Genomic DNA, 19,059 nt, shown 5'->3' with positions numbered 1-19,059 from the left:
CAAGATGAGGCATTCGGGATTTATGCTCGGAGCTTCCTCACCGATCGAAACCTAAGAATTTGAGAGATTTGGGAGTGAGTCTTCGGATTTTAAGATGGGGAAGGGGTTAGGGTTCGGAAAGGGGAGGAAATAAGAGAATGGGAAGTGAAATTAACAGAGGAATCTGCATATTTTAATACGCAGATCTTTCGCGCCGCAGCGTGAATATGTTCACGTCGTAGCGTGACTTATTTCGTTCCAAAAAAATGGAATCCAGAACTTTTCACGCCATGGCCTAGGAAATGGCACGCCATGGCGTGAATGTAAAAAACTCAAACTAGTGAAATTCACACCCTGGCGGGTGAATTATCCTGCCTAGGCGTGCTCCGGGCCCTTCAAAATAATATTTTTTTTTCGAAAAAAACGACACGAAACGGAAATAAAAGGTTCAACTGAAATAACAAACAGGGGATGAAGAGATAGTTCTCAATTTATAGTCTAGAGCTCGACTTTGTCAGAATTAGATTTATGCGGTCTCTGACTGGAACACGGTTGTTCCAACTTTTGGCTCAAAGTGCTCGCCCATGTAGTGCTTCAGGCGTTGAGCATTGACAGTGAACTTCTTCTCTTTGGAATCTGTCAGCACAATTGCTCCGGAAGGGTAGGTTTTTTTAATGACAAATGGTCCAGACCATCGCGATTTTAGCTTGCCTGGAAACAACCTTAACCTTGAGTTAAAAAGCAGCACCGCGTCTCCCTCTTTGAACTCCCTTTGCATGATGCACTTGTCATGACTCCTTTTCGCGCGTTCTTTATAGGATAGCGCCAGATCATATGTTATATCACGTAATTCTTCCAGTTGGGCCAACTCTAATAGTCTCTTCTTACCTGCAGCCATAAAATCAAAATTTAGTGATTTAATCGCCCAATATGCTCTATGCTCCAGTTCAACAGGCAGATGACATGATTTACCAAAAATTAACCTATAAGGTGTAGTGCCTATAGGTGTCTTGAAAGCAGTGCGATATGCCCATAGGGCGTCATCTAACCTGACAGACCAATCTTTTCTACTTGTGCTCACCATTTTTTCCAAAATTCTTTTTATTTCACGGTTTGACACTTCCACTTGCCCACTGGTCTGGGGATGGTACGGAGTAGAGATCTTGTGCGTGATACCATATTTTGCCAAAAGTTTTTCAAATAATTTGTTGCAAAAATGTGTCCCACCATCACTAATGATTGCTTGTGGTGTGCCAAAGCGATTAAAAATATTTTTCTTTAAAAATTTCAACACCACATGAGCATCATTAGTTGCACAAGCCTCTGCTTCAACTCATTTTGACACATAGTCAACCGCAACCAAAATATATTTTTTCAAGAAAGATGTGGGAAACGATCCCATAAAATCTATGCCCCATACATCAAATAACTCGTACTCCATAATATTGTTTAAAGGCATTTCATTGCGATTAGAGATGTTACCTGTGCGCTGACACCGATCACATGCAATAAAATATGCACGAGCATCCCTAAAAACAGCAGGCCAATAAAAACCAGATTCTAATACCTTTGCCGCTATTTTTTTCGGTCCAAAGTGACCGCCTACCTCTCGATCATGGCAGTGGCTCAAGATTGGTTGCATCTCTTCTTCCGGCGCACATCACCGTATCATGGAATCTGCACAGATCTTAAACAAAAATGGTTCCTCCCAAAAATAATATTTCACATCAGATAAAAATTTCTTTCGTTGGTGAAATGTCAAATTTGGTGGAAGCGTTCCTGTCACCAGATAATTAGCAAAATTCTCATACCATGGGCAATCTTTTAATGAAAACAATTGTTCATCCGGAAACCAATCATCAATATCACCATCTTTTTTTTTCGTGTCCTCACTGACATACTCAAGCCTAGAAAGGTGATCCGCCACTACGTTCTCTACCCCCTTCTTATCTTTTATTTCCAGATCAAATTCTTGCAATAGTAATATCCACCTAATCAATCTAGGCTTAGCATCCTTTTTGGCAAGTAAATATTTCAGTGTCGAGTGATCGGTGTACAAAACAACTTTAGATAAAACAAGGTATGAGTGAAACTTATCAAACGCGAATACTATAGCGAGTAATTCTTTTTCAGTTGTTGCATAATTCAATTGAGCTTCATCTAAAGTCTTACTCGCATAGTATATAGTATGGAATACCTTGTTTTTCCTCTGACCCAAAACAGCACCTAAAGCCGTGTCACTAGCATCGCACATTACCTCGAATGGAAGATCCCAATCAGGAGCTACCAACACAGGAGCTGTCACCAGTCGCTCCTTCGAGATCTCAAATGTCTGCACACAATTATAATTAAAGTCAAACGGTACATCTTTCATTAGTAAAGAGGATAGGGGCTTAGCAATTTTAGAAAAATCTTTAATAAAACGCCGGTAAAAACCAGCGTGCCCTAAGAAACTTCTCACTCCCTTAATAGATGTTGGTGGAGATAGATTTTTTTATGACTTCCACTTTTGCTTTATCCACCTCCATTCCCTGTTCAAAAATTTTGTGCCCAAGCACGATGCCTTCCCGTACCATAAAATGACACTTTTCCCAATTCAAAACCAAGTTAGTTTCCTCACATCGTAATAGCACCAAATGCAAATTTTTCAGACAATCATCAAAAGAAGATCCAAAAATAGAAAAGTCATCCATGAATATCTCTAGGAAATTCTCTGTCATGTCATAAAAAATAGCAGTCATACATCTTTGAAAAGTGGCGGGTGCATTACACAATCCAAACGGCATCCGCCTATACGCAAAGGTACCATAAGGGCAAGTGAAAGTTGTTTTCTCTTGGTCCTCTGGTGCAATCATGATTTGATTTTATCCCGAATACCCATCTAGAAAACAATAAAATTCATGACCCGACAATCGCTCAAGCATTTGATCAATGAAGGGGAGGGGAAAATGGTCCTTACGGGTGGCGTCATTCAACTTCCTATAATCAATGCACACACCCGTAACCGTTCTAGTGGGTATCAACTCATTTTGTCATTTTTTATCACAGTTATACCACCTTTCTTAGGGACACACTGTATAGGACTCACCCATGCGCTATCAGAAATAGGATAGATGATACCTGCGTCTAAGAGTTTAATGGTTTCAACTTTTACTACCTCTTGCATCTTCGGGTTCAGCCTCCACTGAGGTTGAACCAAAGAAGTGTACTTATCCTCCATCAAAATTTTGTGCATGCAAATCGATGGATTGATTCCCTTAATGTCAGCCACCTTCCATGCGAAGGCTCTCTTATGCTCCTTTAAGATGTGTACCAACTTTTCCTCCATCACACCTGTCAGACAAGAAGAAATATTAACCGGTAAATTATTATCATCACCCAAATAAACATATTTTAGATGTGAAAGTAAAGGTTTGAGTTCTAGAGTAGGTGGTGTATCTATGCTTGGTTGTTGAAGGACCAAATCCTTCCTATCTCCCAATTCTTCGAGTCTGAATCGCACTTGCTTCTTCAATGGAGGATTAGAAGTAAAATATGCAATGATATTTTTCCTCTCTTCATCAAAGTCATCCTCACATCCATCATTTATAAGTGCAGCTTCTAAGGGGTCTTTTAACTCATCCTGCACAAAATCATGAACAAGTGAATCCAATGCATCAATCCTAAAACAATCATGATTGTGCAGTGTGTGCTTTAGTGCATTAAAAACATCAAAAGTGATTTCCTCCTCTCCTACTCTCAATAATGGGTATCAACCTTACGATTAAATTGTGTGTGTAAAAATTAAATAACGATTATAAAATTTTTACCTTCAATCTCGAATCGAGATTTTGGACACCAACAAATTTCTCTGCTCTTGTTGTATATCCCTGGAACTGATGGACGAACTGTTCTTCAATCAGGTCCACGAACGGATATTTAATCCCTCTGATAGATTGCACTAGAAAATCTATCAGAAGTTTCTACGAAGAGATTAACGAATTTGATCCGTTAAACCAGACTGTAATTCAAAATTCACAGACTGGATTTTACCGAGCAGAGGGGAGAGGGGGTCGGCCACTTCAAAGAGAAAAAGACTAGGTTTTTCGAAAATTGTGACCTGTTCTGTGTAATTTCTGTACTGCAATAACTTATTTATAATGTAGGCCACTAACAGCTTAGGGCCCATTAGTCATAAGTTCAAGCCCGACAAGCAAAGCCGCATGTTCAGAAATTAATATAAAATTCATCGTGACTCCGATTGATAAACCGATTTCACCAATGTGCACAGAAACCATTTCTGCACCTTTTAAAGTCAAGATAAATTTTTCTGAATCCGAATTCAGTGATTTCCAAAAATGGCCATCCCTATGTCATTTTAGGAAATCTTACTCCTCTACTCTTAAATAAGAAGTCCAACTTCTTCGTTCATTAAATTTAACTCTTTAAATTTAACTATCTCAACGGGGATTAAAAATCCATTACTCTGTGTGACCCTCAATGGTTCAGGGATACAGCTAGCTGTGGGCTCACAACTCCTTGTGACTCGGAACAACAATTTCCGACTTGCCCATCGAATCATGGTAAGAGCGTCTAGCAACATCGCCCCATGATTCCCTAGGTATCACTGATAGTGCCTACAAGAACCAATAGATTTTGGTTAGCGTACAGTACGGTCCCTTCATCCATATATCCCGATCGAATCAACAACCATTGGTATATCGAGAGTCGCTCGAGATTCGATAACTATGCAATACATCTTGAAGATCAAATAGTGACATCGCATGTGTTACTAAGAAACCATTTCTTAAACCACATCATGTACTCTGGCCAGAGATTCGTCACACTAATATCTCCTCAGATCGCATAGGATATCCACACTCGTAAGTATGTGGTGAATCCTTGACAACAAAGCATCGACTCCTATATGTGTTGATATGTGTTGTAACTGTACCCAATCCCGACACCTGATGACCCCAATAGAGTCGGTAAACGAGTCAAAGCACAGTACTAGCATATAGAGTCTCAATGATGTTTCAAGTAGTAAGTACTAATGGTGTACAACCAAAACCGCGGACTATATCCACTCGATAAGTGATAACCACTTGGAAAGTCCGGATAGGGTAGTTCGATCATTCATCATATGAATATCCATTTGCATGCTTCGAACATTTCTATGTTCCTTACCAATGAAACGTGGTACTCCGCATCGCAAATGCTAGTCTCAAACTAGAGCGATCCTTATCCTTATTATCGGATGGCTCAATCGACTAGGAACAGTTTAGAATATACAGTGACTATAAGATGTGTTTCATGATAGACATCTCCATGTTCTACCACATCTTACATACACTATAGTATATTCAAGGTCTTTATCAAAACAACAATAGTATATCACAATATAACAATATGAAGAAAGATAAAGTCATTGCCATTAATAAAAGTGTAAATAATATTAAACAAAAGATTGTTTATACAAAGAGTCATCAAAGCCCTTAGCCACAAGTTGGCTCACCGGGCACCCACTCTTTCAATCTCCCACTTGCCCTAAAGCCAACTAGTCATACTACGTAGACTCATTGCTTCGCGATGTTTGTCAAATAATGGTCCTGGCAAGGGCTTAGTAAGTGGATCAGCGATATTGTCTGCAGAGGCCACTCTTTTGACAGTGATGTCTCCTCTTTCCACAATCTCCCGGATGATGTGGTATTTCCTCAGTACGTGTTTGGATCTTTGATGAGACCTTGGTTCCTTTGCATGAGCAACGGCACCCGTGTTGTCACAGTACACCGGGACTGGACCAACAACTTCAGGAATGACGCCCAACTCTTGGACGAAATTCCTCATCCAAACGGCCTCTTTAGCAGCAGCTGATGCTGCAATGTATTCTGCTTCAGTGGTGGAATCCGCTGTGGTGTCCTGCTTGGAACTCTTCCAAGAGACAGCACCGCCATTGAGCATGAACACAAATCCAGAGGTTGACTTCGAGTCATCCACGTCACTTTGGAAGCTAGAGTCGGTATAGCCTTCCAATTTTAGTTCTCTTCCTCCATATACCATGAACATTTTCTTAGTCCTTCGTAAGTACTTAAGAATGTCCTTCACGGCTTTCCAATGCATTTGACCGGGATTAGCTTGATATCTGCTCGTGACACTCAGAGCAAATGCTACATCCGGTCTGGTAGATATCATCTCATACATGATACTACCTATGGCTGACGCATATGGTACATGTGTCATTTTCTCTATCTCTTCATCAGTCTTGGGACACATAGACTTGGATAGAGAAACTCCATGACACATGGGTAAATGTCCTCTCTTGGACCCATCCATTGAAAACCGTTTCAATATGGTGTCGATGTAGGTTGATTGAGTGAGTCCTATCATTCTCTTAGATCTATCTCTATAGATCTGTATCCCAAGAATATAGGATGCCTCACCCAAATCCTTCATCGAGAATCTACCTGATAACCATATCTTTGTTGACTGCAACATCCCTACATCATTCCCAATGAGTAGGATGTCATCAACATAAAGTACTAAGAATGTCACAGCATCCTTAACTACTTTCTTGTACACGCATGGTTCCTCCGAATTCTTGATGAAACCAAAATCTTTTATTGTTTCATCAAATTTCTGGTTCCAACTTCTTGATGCTTGTTTTAGACCATAAATTGATCTCTGAAGCTTGCATACCTTATGCTCGCTTCCCATGGATGTGAACCCCTCAGGCTGCTTCATATAGATTTCTTCCTTAATGTCTCCATTAAGAAAAGCAGTCTTCACATCCATTTGCCATATATCATAGTCATACCATGCAGCTATGGCAATAAGGATTCTTATGGACTTGAACATTGCAACTGGTGAAAAGGTTTCATCATAGTCAACTCCTTGTCTTTGAGTATAACCTTTTGCCACCAATCGCGCCTTGTAGGTCAATACCTTACCATCAGACCCAAGCTTTCTCTTGTAGATCCATTTACACCCTATTGGAACAATTCCATCGGGAGGATCTACCAAAGCCCAAACTTGGTTTGTATGCATCGAATCTATTTCCGACTGCATAGCTTCAAGCCATAAATTTGAATCCGCATCAGAAATTGCTTCCTTGAAGTTTCTTGGATCACATCCAACATCGGGTTCATCTTGATCCCCTTCAAGAAGAAGACCATATCGAATAGGAGGTCTAGAAGTCCTCTCGGATCTTCTAGGTACAGGCGTGTCTATCAATGGTTCCTGAGGTGTAGGATCGTTATTTTGTATTTCGGGTTCTTCTCGAATTTCTTCGGTTTCCATCATCTCGCCTTTCTTATCCAATAAGAACTCCTTCTCCAAGAAGGTGGCATTCCTTGAAACAAACACCTTTGTTTCAGCAGGATAATAGAAATAATATCCGATTGAATTTTTCGGATACCCTACAAAATAACATAAGCTGGATTGACTATCCAACTTATCTCCCACTGTCCGCTTCACGTAAGCAGGACATCCCCAAATCCTCAAGTACGAATACTTAGGAGCTTTGCCATTCCATAACTCGTATGGTGTTTTGTCCACTGCTTTAGTGTGGACGTTGTTCAACAACAATACCGCCGTTTCAAGCGCATAGCCCCAAAACGAAGGTGGAAGCTCAGTGAAGCTCATCATGGACCGAACCATGTCCAACAAAGTTCGATTACGACGCTCCGATACACCATTAAGCTGTGGTGTCATAGGAGGAGTCCACTGAGAGAGAATCCCATTCTCTTTTAGATAGTCCAAAAACTCGGTACTTAAGTATTCTCCACCTCGATCCGATCGAAGTGTTTTAATCCTTTTACCTAGCTTGTTTTCTACTTCAGCCTTGAATTCTTTGAACTTTTCAAACGCTTCAGACTTATATTTCATTAAATATAAATACCCATACCTCGAATAATCATCAGTAAAGGTAATGAAGTAGGTATGGCCATATTGAGTACCAACTCTAAATGGACCACAAACATCTGTATGGATCAAATCCAACAGATTTTGACTACGCTCAGGTTTCCCCTTAAAAAGAGATTTAGTCATTTTTCCTTTCAGGCAGGATTCACAAGTAGGTAGAGAGTTAATATCAGACATATCAAACATGCCCTCTCCCACTAGCTTGTTCATCCTCCTTGAGGAAATATGACCTAGCCTAGCATGCCAAAGGTTTGCCGGGTTTTGGCTATCGATTTTCCTTTTGTTTGTTGTTGCCGGTTTATCAACATAATTTATTGGAACGTCTTTTAGTTTTAAGTTGTATAGATCGTTTTCAAGTTGTTCATTTCCAATCAAACATTCATTCTTGTAAATATTGCAAATCCCATTCACAAAATTGCAAGAATAACCATCTCTATCAAGCATAGAAACAGAAATAATATTTTTAATCAAATCCGGAACAAATAAAACATCTCTTAAAAGTAACTTAAAACCGTTCTGCAAAATTAAATAAACATCTCCCACGGCTTTAGCTTCAACTCTGGAACCATTTCCGAGCCTCAGCTGGGTCTCACCCATTCTAAGCCTGCGACTTCTTGTCATCACCTGCAAATCATTGCAAATGTGAGATCCACATCCGGTATCCAATACCCAAGAAGTAGTATTAAGTGAAACATTTATTTCAATATAGAACATACCCTTCGCAGTTCGCAACTGCTCTAGATATTCCCTGCAGTTACGCTTCCAATGACCGGGCTTCTTGCAGTAATGGCAAACATCCTTGGATTTTTCCATGTTTGAAGCCTTTGTCTTGTACTTCTTCTCGGGTTCGATTTTCTTGGGTGGGGCAGAACGTTTCTTGCCCTTTGTACTTGGCCCCTTCTTAGCAGAAGAAGAGGAGCCCACCAAGAAAGCCGGTTTATCCTTCTTTAATGTGGATTCATATGTCACAAGCATATTGACCATCTCTTCAAGGGAGGCCTCTATCTTGTTCATATTGAAATTCACCACAAATCCGTCAAACGAAGAAGGAAGAGACAGAAGTAGTAAATCCACGTTGAGTTCATGCTCCAACACCAAATCAAGGGTTACCAACTTCTGTATGAGCCAAATCACTCGTACCCCATGATCACGGACCGAAGTCCCTTCACGCATGCGACACGTCATTAGCTCCTTTACAGTAGAGAACCTTTCAGCCCTCTATTGAGCCCCAAAAAGTTCCTTGAGTTGAACGTGAATGTCAGCAGCATTCACGGTGTCCTCAAATCGCCTCTGGAGTTCATCAGACATCGAGGCTTGCATATAGCATTTGGTCTTGATATCATGGTCCCACCATGTATCAAGTTTGGCTAACTCTTCCGGACTTACGTCAGCTGGTGCTTCCTTCGGAGGAGATTTTTCTAACACGTAGAGCATCTTCTCCGAAGTCAAGACAATCTTCAACTTACGGAACCATTCCGTATAGTTTGCGCCATTCAACTTATTTTGTTCGAGGATCGAGAAAAGTGGATTACTCGAATTCATCTTATGAAATACTGAAAAGAAACAGACAAATATCAGTGATTGTTTAAGCAATTTACTAAGACATAAAATAGGCAAAATTTATTTTATGAATCTCACTCCCACTATTTTAACGATTTCACTACCCTCTAGTGAAAACGGGAACTGTTTTCCTTAGTGAGAACATGGAGTCCAATTGACAATCTATGGTCCCGAATAATATCAGCCAACCATAATTTCAAAAGGTAGAGCACAATTGCTTCCAAAAAAACCTCCATGTTTTACCTCATGTCCAATAAGGGCCCAATAATATGACGCCGTTTATTGTGACATGTCAAGATGACCCATCAATATTAAGTTGTGATGGACGGTCGCCATGTGGATCCCCCAATAATATGAGCCAATCCCATGGGAGTTCCACCCAACTTACAACATGTGTCGATCCAATGTACAGCTCTTCGACAAACGGGCCCCCCCAATAATATGAGCCGAACCGTATCCGCGGGTAGCATCTCATACATTGATCGTTGATGGAAGGTAGGAACATTTAAACAAATTTAAATTTCCTTTATTTATATTGATATCAATTTTAAATCATATTTAAAATGAGGGATTTTAATTATAAAAATTTGTCTCATCATTTTTAAAATTTTGTATGCTTGTCGGATTCACACAATTTTGTCTAAAACATGCATACAACTATAATATCACATATTATATAGGATGATCGATTCCATTTCTAATCGACCCGTGGTTGCCAATCACGAGTCTTAGTCCAATCCTAGGTAATATGCAGTATGCAATGCAATCCTATTACATTGAGCTTCCAATTTACATTTCTTCTGTCTTTATTGTCTGCTGGGCCCACCACCGTCTTCAAATCTTCATCTCCCACTAAATCTAATGTATTTACAATAAATAACAATGACAAGTAGGGGATACATTTTTAAGGGGTGGGAACGGGCCATAAACGAAGCCCACTTTTATTACATATGACAATTCATATTGGGCCATAAACCAGGCCCATTAATAAATCCAACAACAATAAAAACAAATGTAAATTCCTAACATACACCTACAAAATTGGTCATGGCAATCGATCATCCTTATCCAATAACATTTAATTCAAAATTAATTTATTGGATAACATGCAATGGCAATTTAAATTTAAAAGGATAAAATCATATTTCATATATAAAATCTTATTTTACATACAAAATCATATTTTATCTTTTTATCAAATAAAATCATATTTTATCTATAAAATCCAATTTTATACATAAAATCATATTTTACTCAATATATCCATAAGATCATATCTTATCATCAATTGTACCAAAAATAATTAATTTCAAAATTCAATTTAACGGATAAAATATTTAAATTTTCCAAAAATTCAAATTTATCCAAAAATCAATTTTAAAATTTTCGGACTTGAACAATTCGATCCGACTCCTCGTGGACCAATCAAAAACAATTTTCGATCGGACCAAAAATAGAATTTTAACATATTAAAATTTAATTTAAAAATTAAAAAAAAATTAATTTTTCCGCGGGCCGCCTGGGACATTCCCGGGCTGCCCGCGCCCCGTAGGGCTCGGGCCGGGCAGCCCGGCTACCCCTAGGGCAGCGACGATCGCTTCCCCTGCCCCGGGCAGCGATCCAATCGCTGCCCGGGTTTTTGCCCGAAAAAAAAAATTTATTTTTAAATATTTATTTTGTTTCAAAAAAAAAACCGAGGCTTAAAAATTTTTGTACAATCGATTAATTTAATCGCTTGATCTGAGAAACCTGGCTCTGATACCACTGTTGGAGAACGCGGCGATCAGATCAATTAGGATTGATACCCGGTGCAGCGGAAGTTTAAAAATTTTATATGGAACGATTCCATAATGGGTATCAACCTTACGATTAAATTGTGTGTGTAAAAATTAAATAACGATTATAAAATTTTTACCTTCAATCTCGAATCGAGATTTTGGACACCAACAGATTTCTCTGCTCTTGTTGTATATCCCTGGAACTGATGGACGAACTGTTCTTCAATCAGGTCCACGAACGGATATTTAATCCCTCTGATAGATTGCACTAGAAAATCTATCAGAAGTTTCTACGAAGAGATTAACGAATTTGATCCGTTAAACCAGACTGTAATTCAAAATTCACAGACTGGATTTTACCGAGCAGAGGGGAGAGGGGGTCGGCCACTTCAGAGAGAAAAAGACTAGGTTTTTCGAAAATTGTGACCTGTTGTGTGTAATTTCTGTACTGCAATAACTTATTTATAATGTAGGCCACTAACAGCTTAGGGCCCATTAGTCATAAGTTCAAGCCCGACAAGAAAAGCCCGCATGTTCAGAAATTAATATAAAATTCATCGTGACTCCGATTGATAATCCGATTTCACCAATGTGCACAGAAACCATTTCTGCACCTTTTAAAGTCAAGATAAATTTTTCTGAATCCGAATTCAGTGATTTCCAAAAATGGCCATCCCTATGTCATTTTAGGAAATCTTACTCCTCTACTCTTAAATAAAAAGTTCAACTTCTTCGTTCATTAAATTTAACTCTTTAAATTTAACTATCTCAACGGGGATTAAAAATCCATTACTCTGTGTGACCCTCAATGGTTCAGGGATACAGCTAGCCATGGGCTCACAACTCCTTGTGACTCGGAACAACAATTTCCGACTTGCCCATCGAATCATGGTAAGAGCGTCTAGCAACATCGCCCCATGATTCCCTAGGTATCACTGATAGTGCCTACAAGAACCAATAGATTTTGGTTAGCGTACAGTACGGTCCCTTCATCCATATATCCCGATCGAGTCAACAACCATTGGTATATCGAGAGTCGCTCGAGATTCGATAACTATGCAATACATCTTGAATATCAAATAGTGACATCGCATGTGTTACTAAGAAACCATTTCTTAAACCACATCATGTACTCTGGCCAGATATTCGTCACACTAATATCTCCTCAGATCGCATAGGATATCCACACTCGTAAGTATGTGGTGAATCCTTGACAACAAAGCATCGACTCCTATATGTGTTGTAACTGTACCCAATCCCGACACCTGATGACCCCAATAGAGTCGGTAAACGAGTCAAAGCACAGTACTAGCATATAGAGTCTCAATGATGTTTCAAGTAGTAAGGACTAATGGTGTACAACCAAAACCGCGGACTATATCCACTCGATAAGTGATAACCACTTGGAAAGTCCGGATAGGGTAGTTCGATCATTCATCATATGAATATCCATTTGCATGCTTCGAACATCTCTATGTTCCTTACCAATGAAATGTGGTACTCCGCATCGCAAATGCTAGTCTCAAACTCGAGCGATCCTTATCTTTATTATCGGACGGCTCAATCGACTAGGAACAGTTTAGAATATACAGTGACTATAAGATGTGTTTCATGATAGACATCTCCATGTTCTACCACATCTTACATACACTATAGTATATTCAAGGTCTTTATCAAAACAACAATAGTATATCACAATATAACAATATGAAGAAAGATAAAGTCATTGCCATTAATAAAAGTGTAAATAATATTAAACAAAAGATTGTTTATACAAAGAGTCATCAAAGCCCTTAGCCACAAGTTGGCTCACCGGGCACCCACTCTTTCAACAACTTCCCTTTTTGCACGTCAATTAGGGCTTTTCCGGTTGCCAGAAAAGGTCTGCCCAAGATCAATGGCATATCCAGGTCCTCCTCCATGTCAAGCACCACAAAATCTACTGGGAAAATAAATTTGTCCACTTTAACCAGCACATCTTCAATTATTCCACGTGGATACTTTATGGATCTATCTGCCAGTTGCAGAAAAACTCTTGTAGGCTTTGGTTCTCCCATTCCAAGCTTCCTAAACACAGAGAATGACATCAAGTTAATGCTGGCACCCAAATCACAAAGAGCCTTATGAATAACCACATCACCAATCATGCAAGGGATAGAAAAACTCTCTGGATCTTTTAATTTTGGATGAATTTTGTTTTGCACTAATGCAGAACAATTTTCAGTTAAGTTTACCATGGCATGCTCCTCTATTTTCCTCTTGCTTGCTAAGATTTCCTTCAAAAATTTTGCATAACTAGGCATTTGCAACAATGCATCAGCAAAAGGTATATTAATATGTAACTTCTTAAACACCTCAAGAAATTTTGAAAATTGCAAATCAAGTTTCGCTTTCTTCAGTGCTGCAGGAAACAGAGGTGGAATAATAATATTAGATTTTAATGTGGATGATTGTGTAGAGTCAGATGACTTACCTGTAGATGGATCTTTCTCACCCTCATTATTTTTCTCTTCGTGCTCCAACGCCTTGGTTTCCAGTTTCTTCCCACTTCGCAACTCCACGGCCTTTACTTGCTCCTTTGGATTAGTCTCAGTGTCACTTGGCAAAGTTCCTGGCTCTCGATTTGACATCCTCTTTTCCAGCTGCCCTATTTGATTTTCCAAACCCCTTATAGTTGCGTCTTGGTTCTGCATTCGAGTCTCAGTGGATGATATAAAATTTTGCATCATTTTCTCTAAATTGGACTTCTCCTCTTGAGGTTGCTTCACGTGATTTTGTTTCTGATATGGCCTGGACTGATTGTTTTGACCACCCCAAGAAAAATTCGGATGTTTCCTCCACCCCGGATTATATGTATTTGAATACGGGTCAAACCTGGGGCGATTTTGGCTTCCCACATGATTCACTGGTGCCTCATCCTGCACATAAAAGGATTACCAGTTTGATAATCTTTAGTGAAATGCTCACCTTGGCACCTATCGCAGAACACCTCCTGAATGCGCATCGCAGAATTTCCTAAGCTCAATCCATCAATCTTCTTATTCATAGCCTCCAGTTGTGCTGTCATCGAAGTGAATGCGTCCACTTGATGAATTCCTGCTGATTTTCGCATCATGCTCCTCTCAGATTGAGGTTGATAGCTACTAGAGTCCATTTCCTCAAACAGTTCATAACCATCTTCCGGCGATTTCCGCAAAAGATTCCCACCTGCAGCTGCATCTAACATAGTACGATTTGCAGATAGTAAACCATAATAGAAAGTTTGTACCACAAGCCAATCAGGAAACTGATGATGTGGGCATCACCTTAGCATATCTTTGTAGCGCTCCCATGCCTCATACAACGACTCTTGTTCCCCTTGAGCAAACATAGTGATGTTGGTTCTCAGCTTCATGGACTTCGAGGGAGGAAAGTACTTAGTAAGGAACGCTTTAGCCAAATCTTCCCATGTTATGATAGAACCTGCAGGTAAACTATTCAACCACGATTTAGCTTTGTCTCTTAATGAAAAAGGAAATAAACGCAAACAAATAGGGTCATCAGAAACTCCCTGTTGTTTGAAAGTATCACAGATTTCCAAGAAGTTTTCAATATGAGCATTAGGATCATCCATGGTAGATCCACCGAATTGGACTGTGTTCTGGATCATCTGGATGATTGCCGGCTTTATCTCATATTGATTTGCTGTCACTGTTGGTCTAACGATACTCGGTCGAACATCTCAATAGTGGGTATGCCACAGTCCATCATGGATCTATACACAGGTGGATTATTAGCTTTGCCATCACCGTTATTGATGCGTGGTGGTTCGTTTTCTGCCATCTCAGCTCGTTGTTGTCTTCGTCTCTTTCGAAAGGTTCTCTCGATTTCTGGATCAAAGGGTACAAGTTCTGAGTGCGAGGATGGTAGCATGCACCACTAGAAAATCCTGCAAAGGTAAGATGGATAATTCGTGAGAACATAAAGTGAAATTAAAGAAGATATCTAAGCAGAAAATTGTAAATCAAAAGTCCCAGGCAACGGCGCCAAAAACTTGATCGAGCTTTTCTTGCACTATGAATCTCAGAAAATAAATGTATCTCACAAGCTCGAAATAATCGCAAATGCACGATGCAAATTATAATATAATATGTGAATATGAGTATCGTCCACAGGGACTAGTGCACAATTTCTACCTAAATACTAATCCTTATTTCACTTTTACGAAAAGTGAAATTTGTTTTTGTTAATTACTTAACGACAAGAGAATAAATAAACTCAAAAATAAATAAAAAAACAAGGATTGAATCAATCTTAGTAAATTAAATTCAAATGATGAAGAGAATGTTGAGATTGTCGGTTCACCTTCCCCTAATCGACTCTGAAAATTGCTTCCAACAACCAATTCACGTTTTTTAGAAGATTCCCTAATTCATTAACATACTCTTTCAAGTTATGATAAACTAATTCGATGCTATGAAATAATCAAATGTCTTCAATTATTTATCATAGATGATTGCATTTACGACTCGTGGAATTCCTTAGCTTTCGACCTACTGGACTATCACTATCAACATGTACTCAATCTCATATGTCTATGTAAATTGTATATCCATGAATCATGCTATTTGTTCCTATCATGAAATTTTCTTTCGAAATAAAACACGATATAAAAATATTGAGAGAGTTAGCTATGCTCCAACAATGCAAAACAAATCAATAGCATAATTAAGCATTCATTGGAAGTCAAAAACCAATATTCATGAGTCGACAACCAGGGTCGGATCCCCTAAATCTCAACACAAGAAAGTGTTTTCTTCAAAACAAAAATCAAAGAAAAGAATTTTTGAAGAAAAAGAAAAATTGCTTCACGATCGTTCTTCACTCTTCTGCTCCGTCTCTCTGGTTCGTGATATTCCAGCCGCCAAGAGATGTGCCAAAAGATCCCACTAAATCTAAAAATCGATCCTTATTTATCTCCAAGATTCCTTTCTTTGCAACTTTCCTTTTTTTACTCAACGACCTGCGCCATGGCCTAAGAGATGTCACGCTATGTCGCGAAAAGTTGTGTCTCGATTCTCAACTTTTTATCAGTTCACGCTATGGCGCAGGAAACATCACGCCATAGCGTGAAAAGTTCTATTTTCCCTTCCTCATAATCCTCGGTTTACGCCATGGCGTTGGAAATGTCAAACTATGGCGTAAAAATCTCTGCCTCCATCTTCTGAAATAACTCATTTCACGCCATGACATAAGAATGTCACGCCATAGCGTGAAAACTTCTGCCTCAAGCTTTTAACATAGCACTTTCCGAGCTCCGTTTTTCGTCTTTTTCCTACAAAACATCTTAAATGCATGAGTACATACTATAAAGCTTATAAACTCGAATTTTAGACGGAAACACGAAAAAATCACAAATAGCATGCTCAATGGAACCCAAAATAATCTAACTTAGCATGCATTTTTGGGTTCTATCAGTGAACTTTTGAATTTAGGCTTGGAACCTAGGATCCTACTTTACTTGAACTAGCCTAGAGGTACGTACAAATTGACTGAGATTGCCAGCGAGTATACATGTTTATATGTTGCATTTATTTGGCATTATTATATGACATGATATATGATTTATTGTTTTCCTTATTCATATGCCATGTGCATATACACATTGAGCCTATACCTTGTTATACCTGATTATAGAGTCGCTCATCTCTATACTCGATAGTCTATCACAGAGAGTACCGCGACGGCGGGGACATGTATGTCTGACTACTCTAGTGTACTAAACAAGTGTGGTTGCACCTAGAGGTTGATCCGTGCGGTGGCAACACTCTTGTGGCGCCGGTACTGAGCATGACTTTTCAGATGACCCTTTACCAGTCATCATGTTGCATGCATTATATACATATGTTTACTCATGTTTATGTACTGGGCGTTAGCACTCACGTCCTAGTTATTATCTTGGACACCCTATTCCACGGGGCAGGTTGCAGGATGGACGGAGCTGGTAGTTCAAGGCAGTACTAGGGAGCAGGAGCCTTGAGGAGTTATGTATACATCAGGATTTGATATAGCTGTATAAATGTTTTAGACAATTTATTTTAAGTTTTTTGATATGGTTGTATCACTACAGTATTAAGCCTGGATTTATTACTAAGTTGATATGTAATTTTTGGATTTTGTTTCCGCACGTTTTACTCTGTTAAGCATTTTACTTTATTAAGTTATTGCATGCTATTAGTTTCCAGTTAGTAGGTGATTCCATGCAGGGTCACTACATTTTTTGTATCAGAGCATGCATAGATTTTGGGAATTAGTACTTGGGAAGTCTTGAGTAATTCTTGCGCATTTGGGATTTTAATGTGCAAATCTTTTCAGGATATGGCTGACGAGAGTCACGGTAGTGTTGGCCAGGGAGGTGGTCATCATCATCGTCATCATCGCCATCATGATGATCGATATCGTACTCATGAGGGTAGACGTCGCTACTCTATCAATAAGTTCATGCAAGTAGGACCGAAACCCTTGGTGGGAGGCGAGAATCCTGAACAGGCAAGAGGTTGGATGTCTAAACTCGAGAGTGCGTTTCGAGCTTTCGATTGCACTGAGGAGCAGAAACTGGAAGTTCTAGAATTCGTTCTAGAGGATCGAGCACGCTTATGGTGGGATGCCAAGGTTACTCAAGCACGTACGGAGAGAGGACAGGTGACTTGGGGGGATTTCTATCTGCAGTTTCAGAAATTGTATTTTCCTCCAGCAGTTTGACAGGCACGATCTATGTAGTTGCTGACTCTGAGACAAGGATCAATGACTATTGATCAATATCAGCAACGATTTCTTGATCTGTTACCTTTTATTCCTCATATCAATGACAGTGATGCGTCCAAGTATGATATCTATCTGCAAGGTTTGAATCAAGATATCTATTCACAAGTTGTCGTATGTGATAATCCGACATCTTATGATATTTGGTGAACCGTTGCCGTCAAGTGGAGAACAGCAATAGGCGGGCACTTTTGATGATGCCAGAACAGCCTAGTGGATCTTTTGGGCCTAGGGCTCAATCTGTTGTCCAATCTGGACCTATGTCTTCTTCTACTCCTACTACTTCGTCTGGTTCTCATGGCTCACGAGGTACATTCCACTTTGGGAAGAAGAAGAAGAAGAAGAAGAAGAAGAAGAAGAAGAAGAAGAAGAAGAAGAAGAAGAAGAAGAAGAAGAAGAAGAAGGAGTTTTGCAGTCACTGTGGTGGGAAGCATCCTGCAGCTTCATGTAGGAAAGCTACTGGTGCTTGTTATATTTGTGGTGAGCAGGGACATCTGCGGAGAGATTGTCCTCAGCGTATGGGTTCTGCTAGTGGATCAGGATCACAGGTTGGATCTCAGGCTTCTACTTTTCCATGTCAGCAGCCAGCACCACAGAGTTTTTCTAGTTACCGTCCACAGACTCAAGGGCAGGTGTTTGATCTGACTCAGGATCAGGCTACTGAAGGAAGCGATCGCATGTTGGCATGTACCTTTTTGTTATGTGGTATTCCTGCACTTGTCTTAATTGATATTGGAGCATCGCATTCCTTTATTTCTAGTCGTTTTGTTAAGAGACATAGATTACCTTATGTATCATTAGATATGGATTTAGTTGTATCTACTCCGCTGGAGCAGGAGGTAGTAACTAAGCGTCTAGTGATGGGTTTCCTTCTAGAGTTTGAGGGTCACGTATTGTCTGCTAATCTGATGATTCTAGCGATGGCAGATTTTTATTGTATTTTTGGGAATAGATATGCTGACTTTGTATCACGCTACTGTGGATTGTTATCAACGTCTGGTACAGTTTCATCCGGATGAGGGTGATAGCTGGTACTTTTATG

At 39.5% G+C, this 19,059-nt stretch overlaps 1 protein-coding gene and 1 non-coding gene across 2 annotated transcripts; one reads left to right on the top strand and one right to left on the bottom strand.

Moving 5' to 3' along the window:
- Positions 1-505: 505 nt before the first annotated feature.
- Positions 506-14,442, bottom strand: LOC140877933 (uncharacterized). The gene is made up of 9 exons (XM_073281534.1): positions 14,206-14,442; positions 13,690-14,134; positions 13,451-13,617; positions 13,037-13,336; positions 3,100-3,601; positions 2,502-2,692; positions 1,644-2,311; positions 1,462-1,508; positions 506-1,302 (listed from the first exon to the last, which is right to left on the bottom strand). Exons 1-9 carry the CDS (start codon positions 14,440-14,442, stop codon positions 506-508), a joined length of 3,354 nt encoding a protein of 1,117 aa, XP_073137635.1.
- A 58-nt stretch (positions 14,443-14,500) lies between these two features.
- On the top strand, positions 14,501-14,607 carry LOC140885729 (small nucleolar RNA R71). Its single transcript, XR_012151146.1, has one exon. It is a non-coding gene; the product is annotated as a small nucleolar RNA R71 (small nucleolar RNA).
- Positions 14,608-19,059: the final 4,452 nt, after the last annotated feature.

Source organism: Henckelia pumila, chromosome 2 (assembly GCF_033568475.1).
Source record: "Henckelia pumila isolate YLH828 chromosome 2, ASM3356847v2, whole genome shotgun sequence".
NCBI lineage: Eukaryota > Viridiplantae > Streptophyta > Magnoliopsida > Lamiales > Gesneriaceae > Henckelia > Henckelia pumila.
The sequence above is the reverse complement of the archived record's forward strand: the minus strand, read 5'-3'. Positions and strand labels throughout refer to the sequence as shown.

Coding starts and splice junctions, on each gene's coding strand:
- LOC140877933 (XM_073281534.1), bottom strand. CDS start 14,442: ATGTTAGATGCAGCTGCAGGTGGGAATCTTTTGCGGAAATCGCCGGAA. Junction 3,602..13,036: donor GGAAGTTGTTGAAAGAGTGG/GTGCCCGGTGAG, acceptor GATTTTGTGCAG/GATGAGTTAAAAGACCCCTT. Junction 2,312..2,501: donor TTTTTGAACAGGGAATGGAG/GTGGATAAAGCA, acceptor AATTGTGTGCAG/ACATTTGAGATCTCGAAGGA.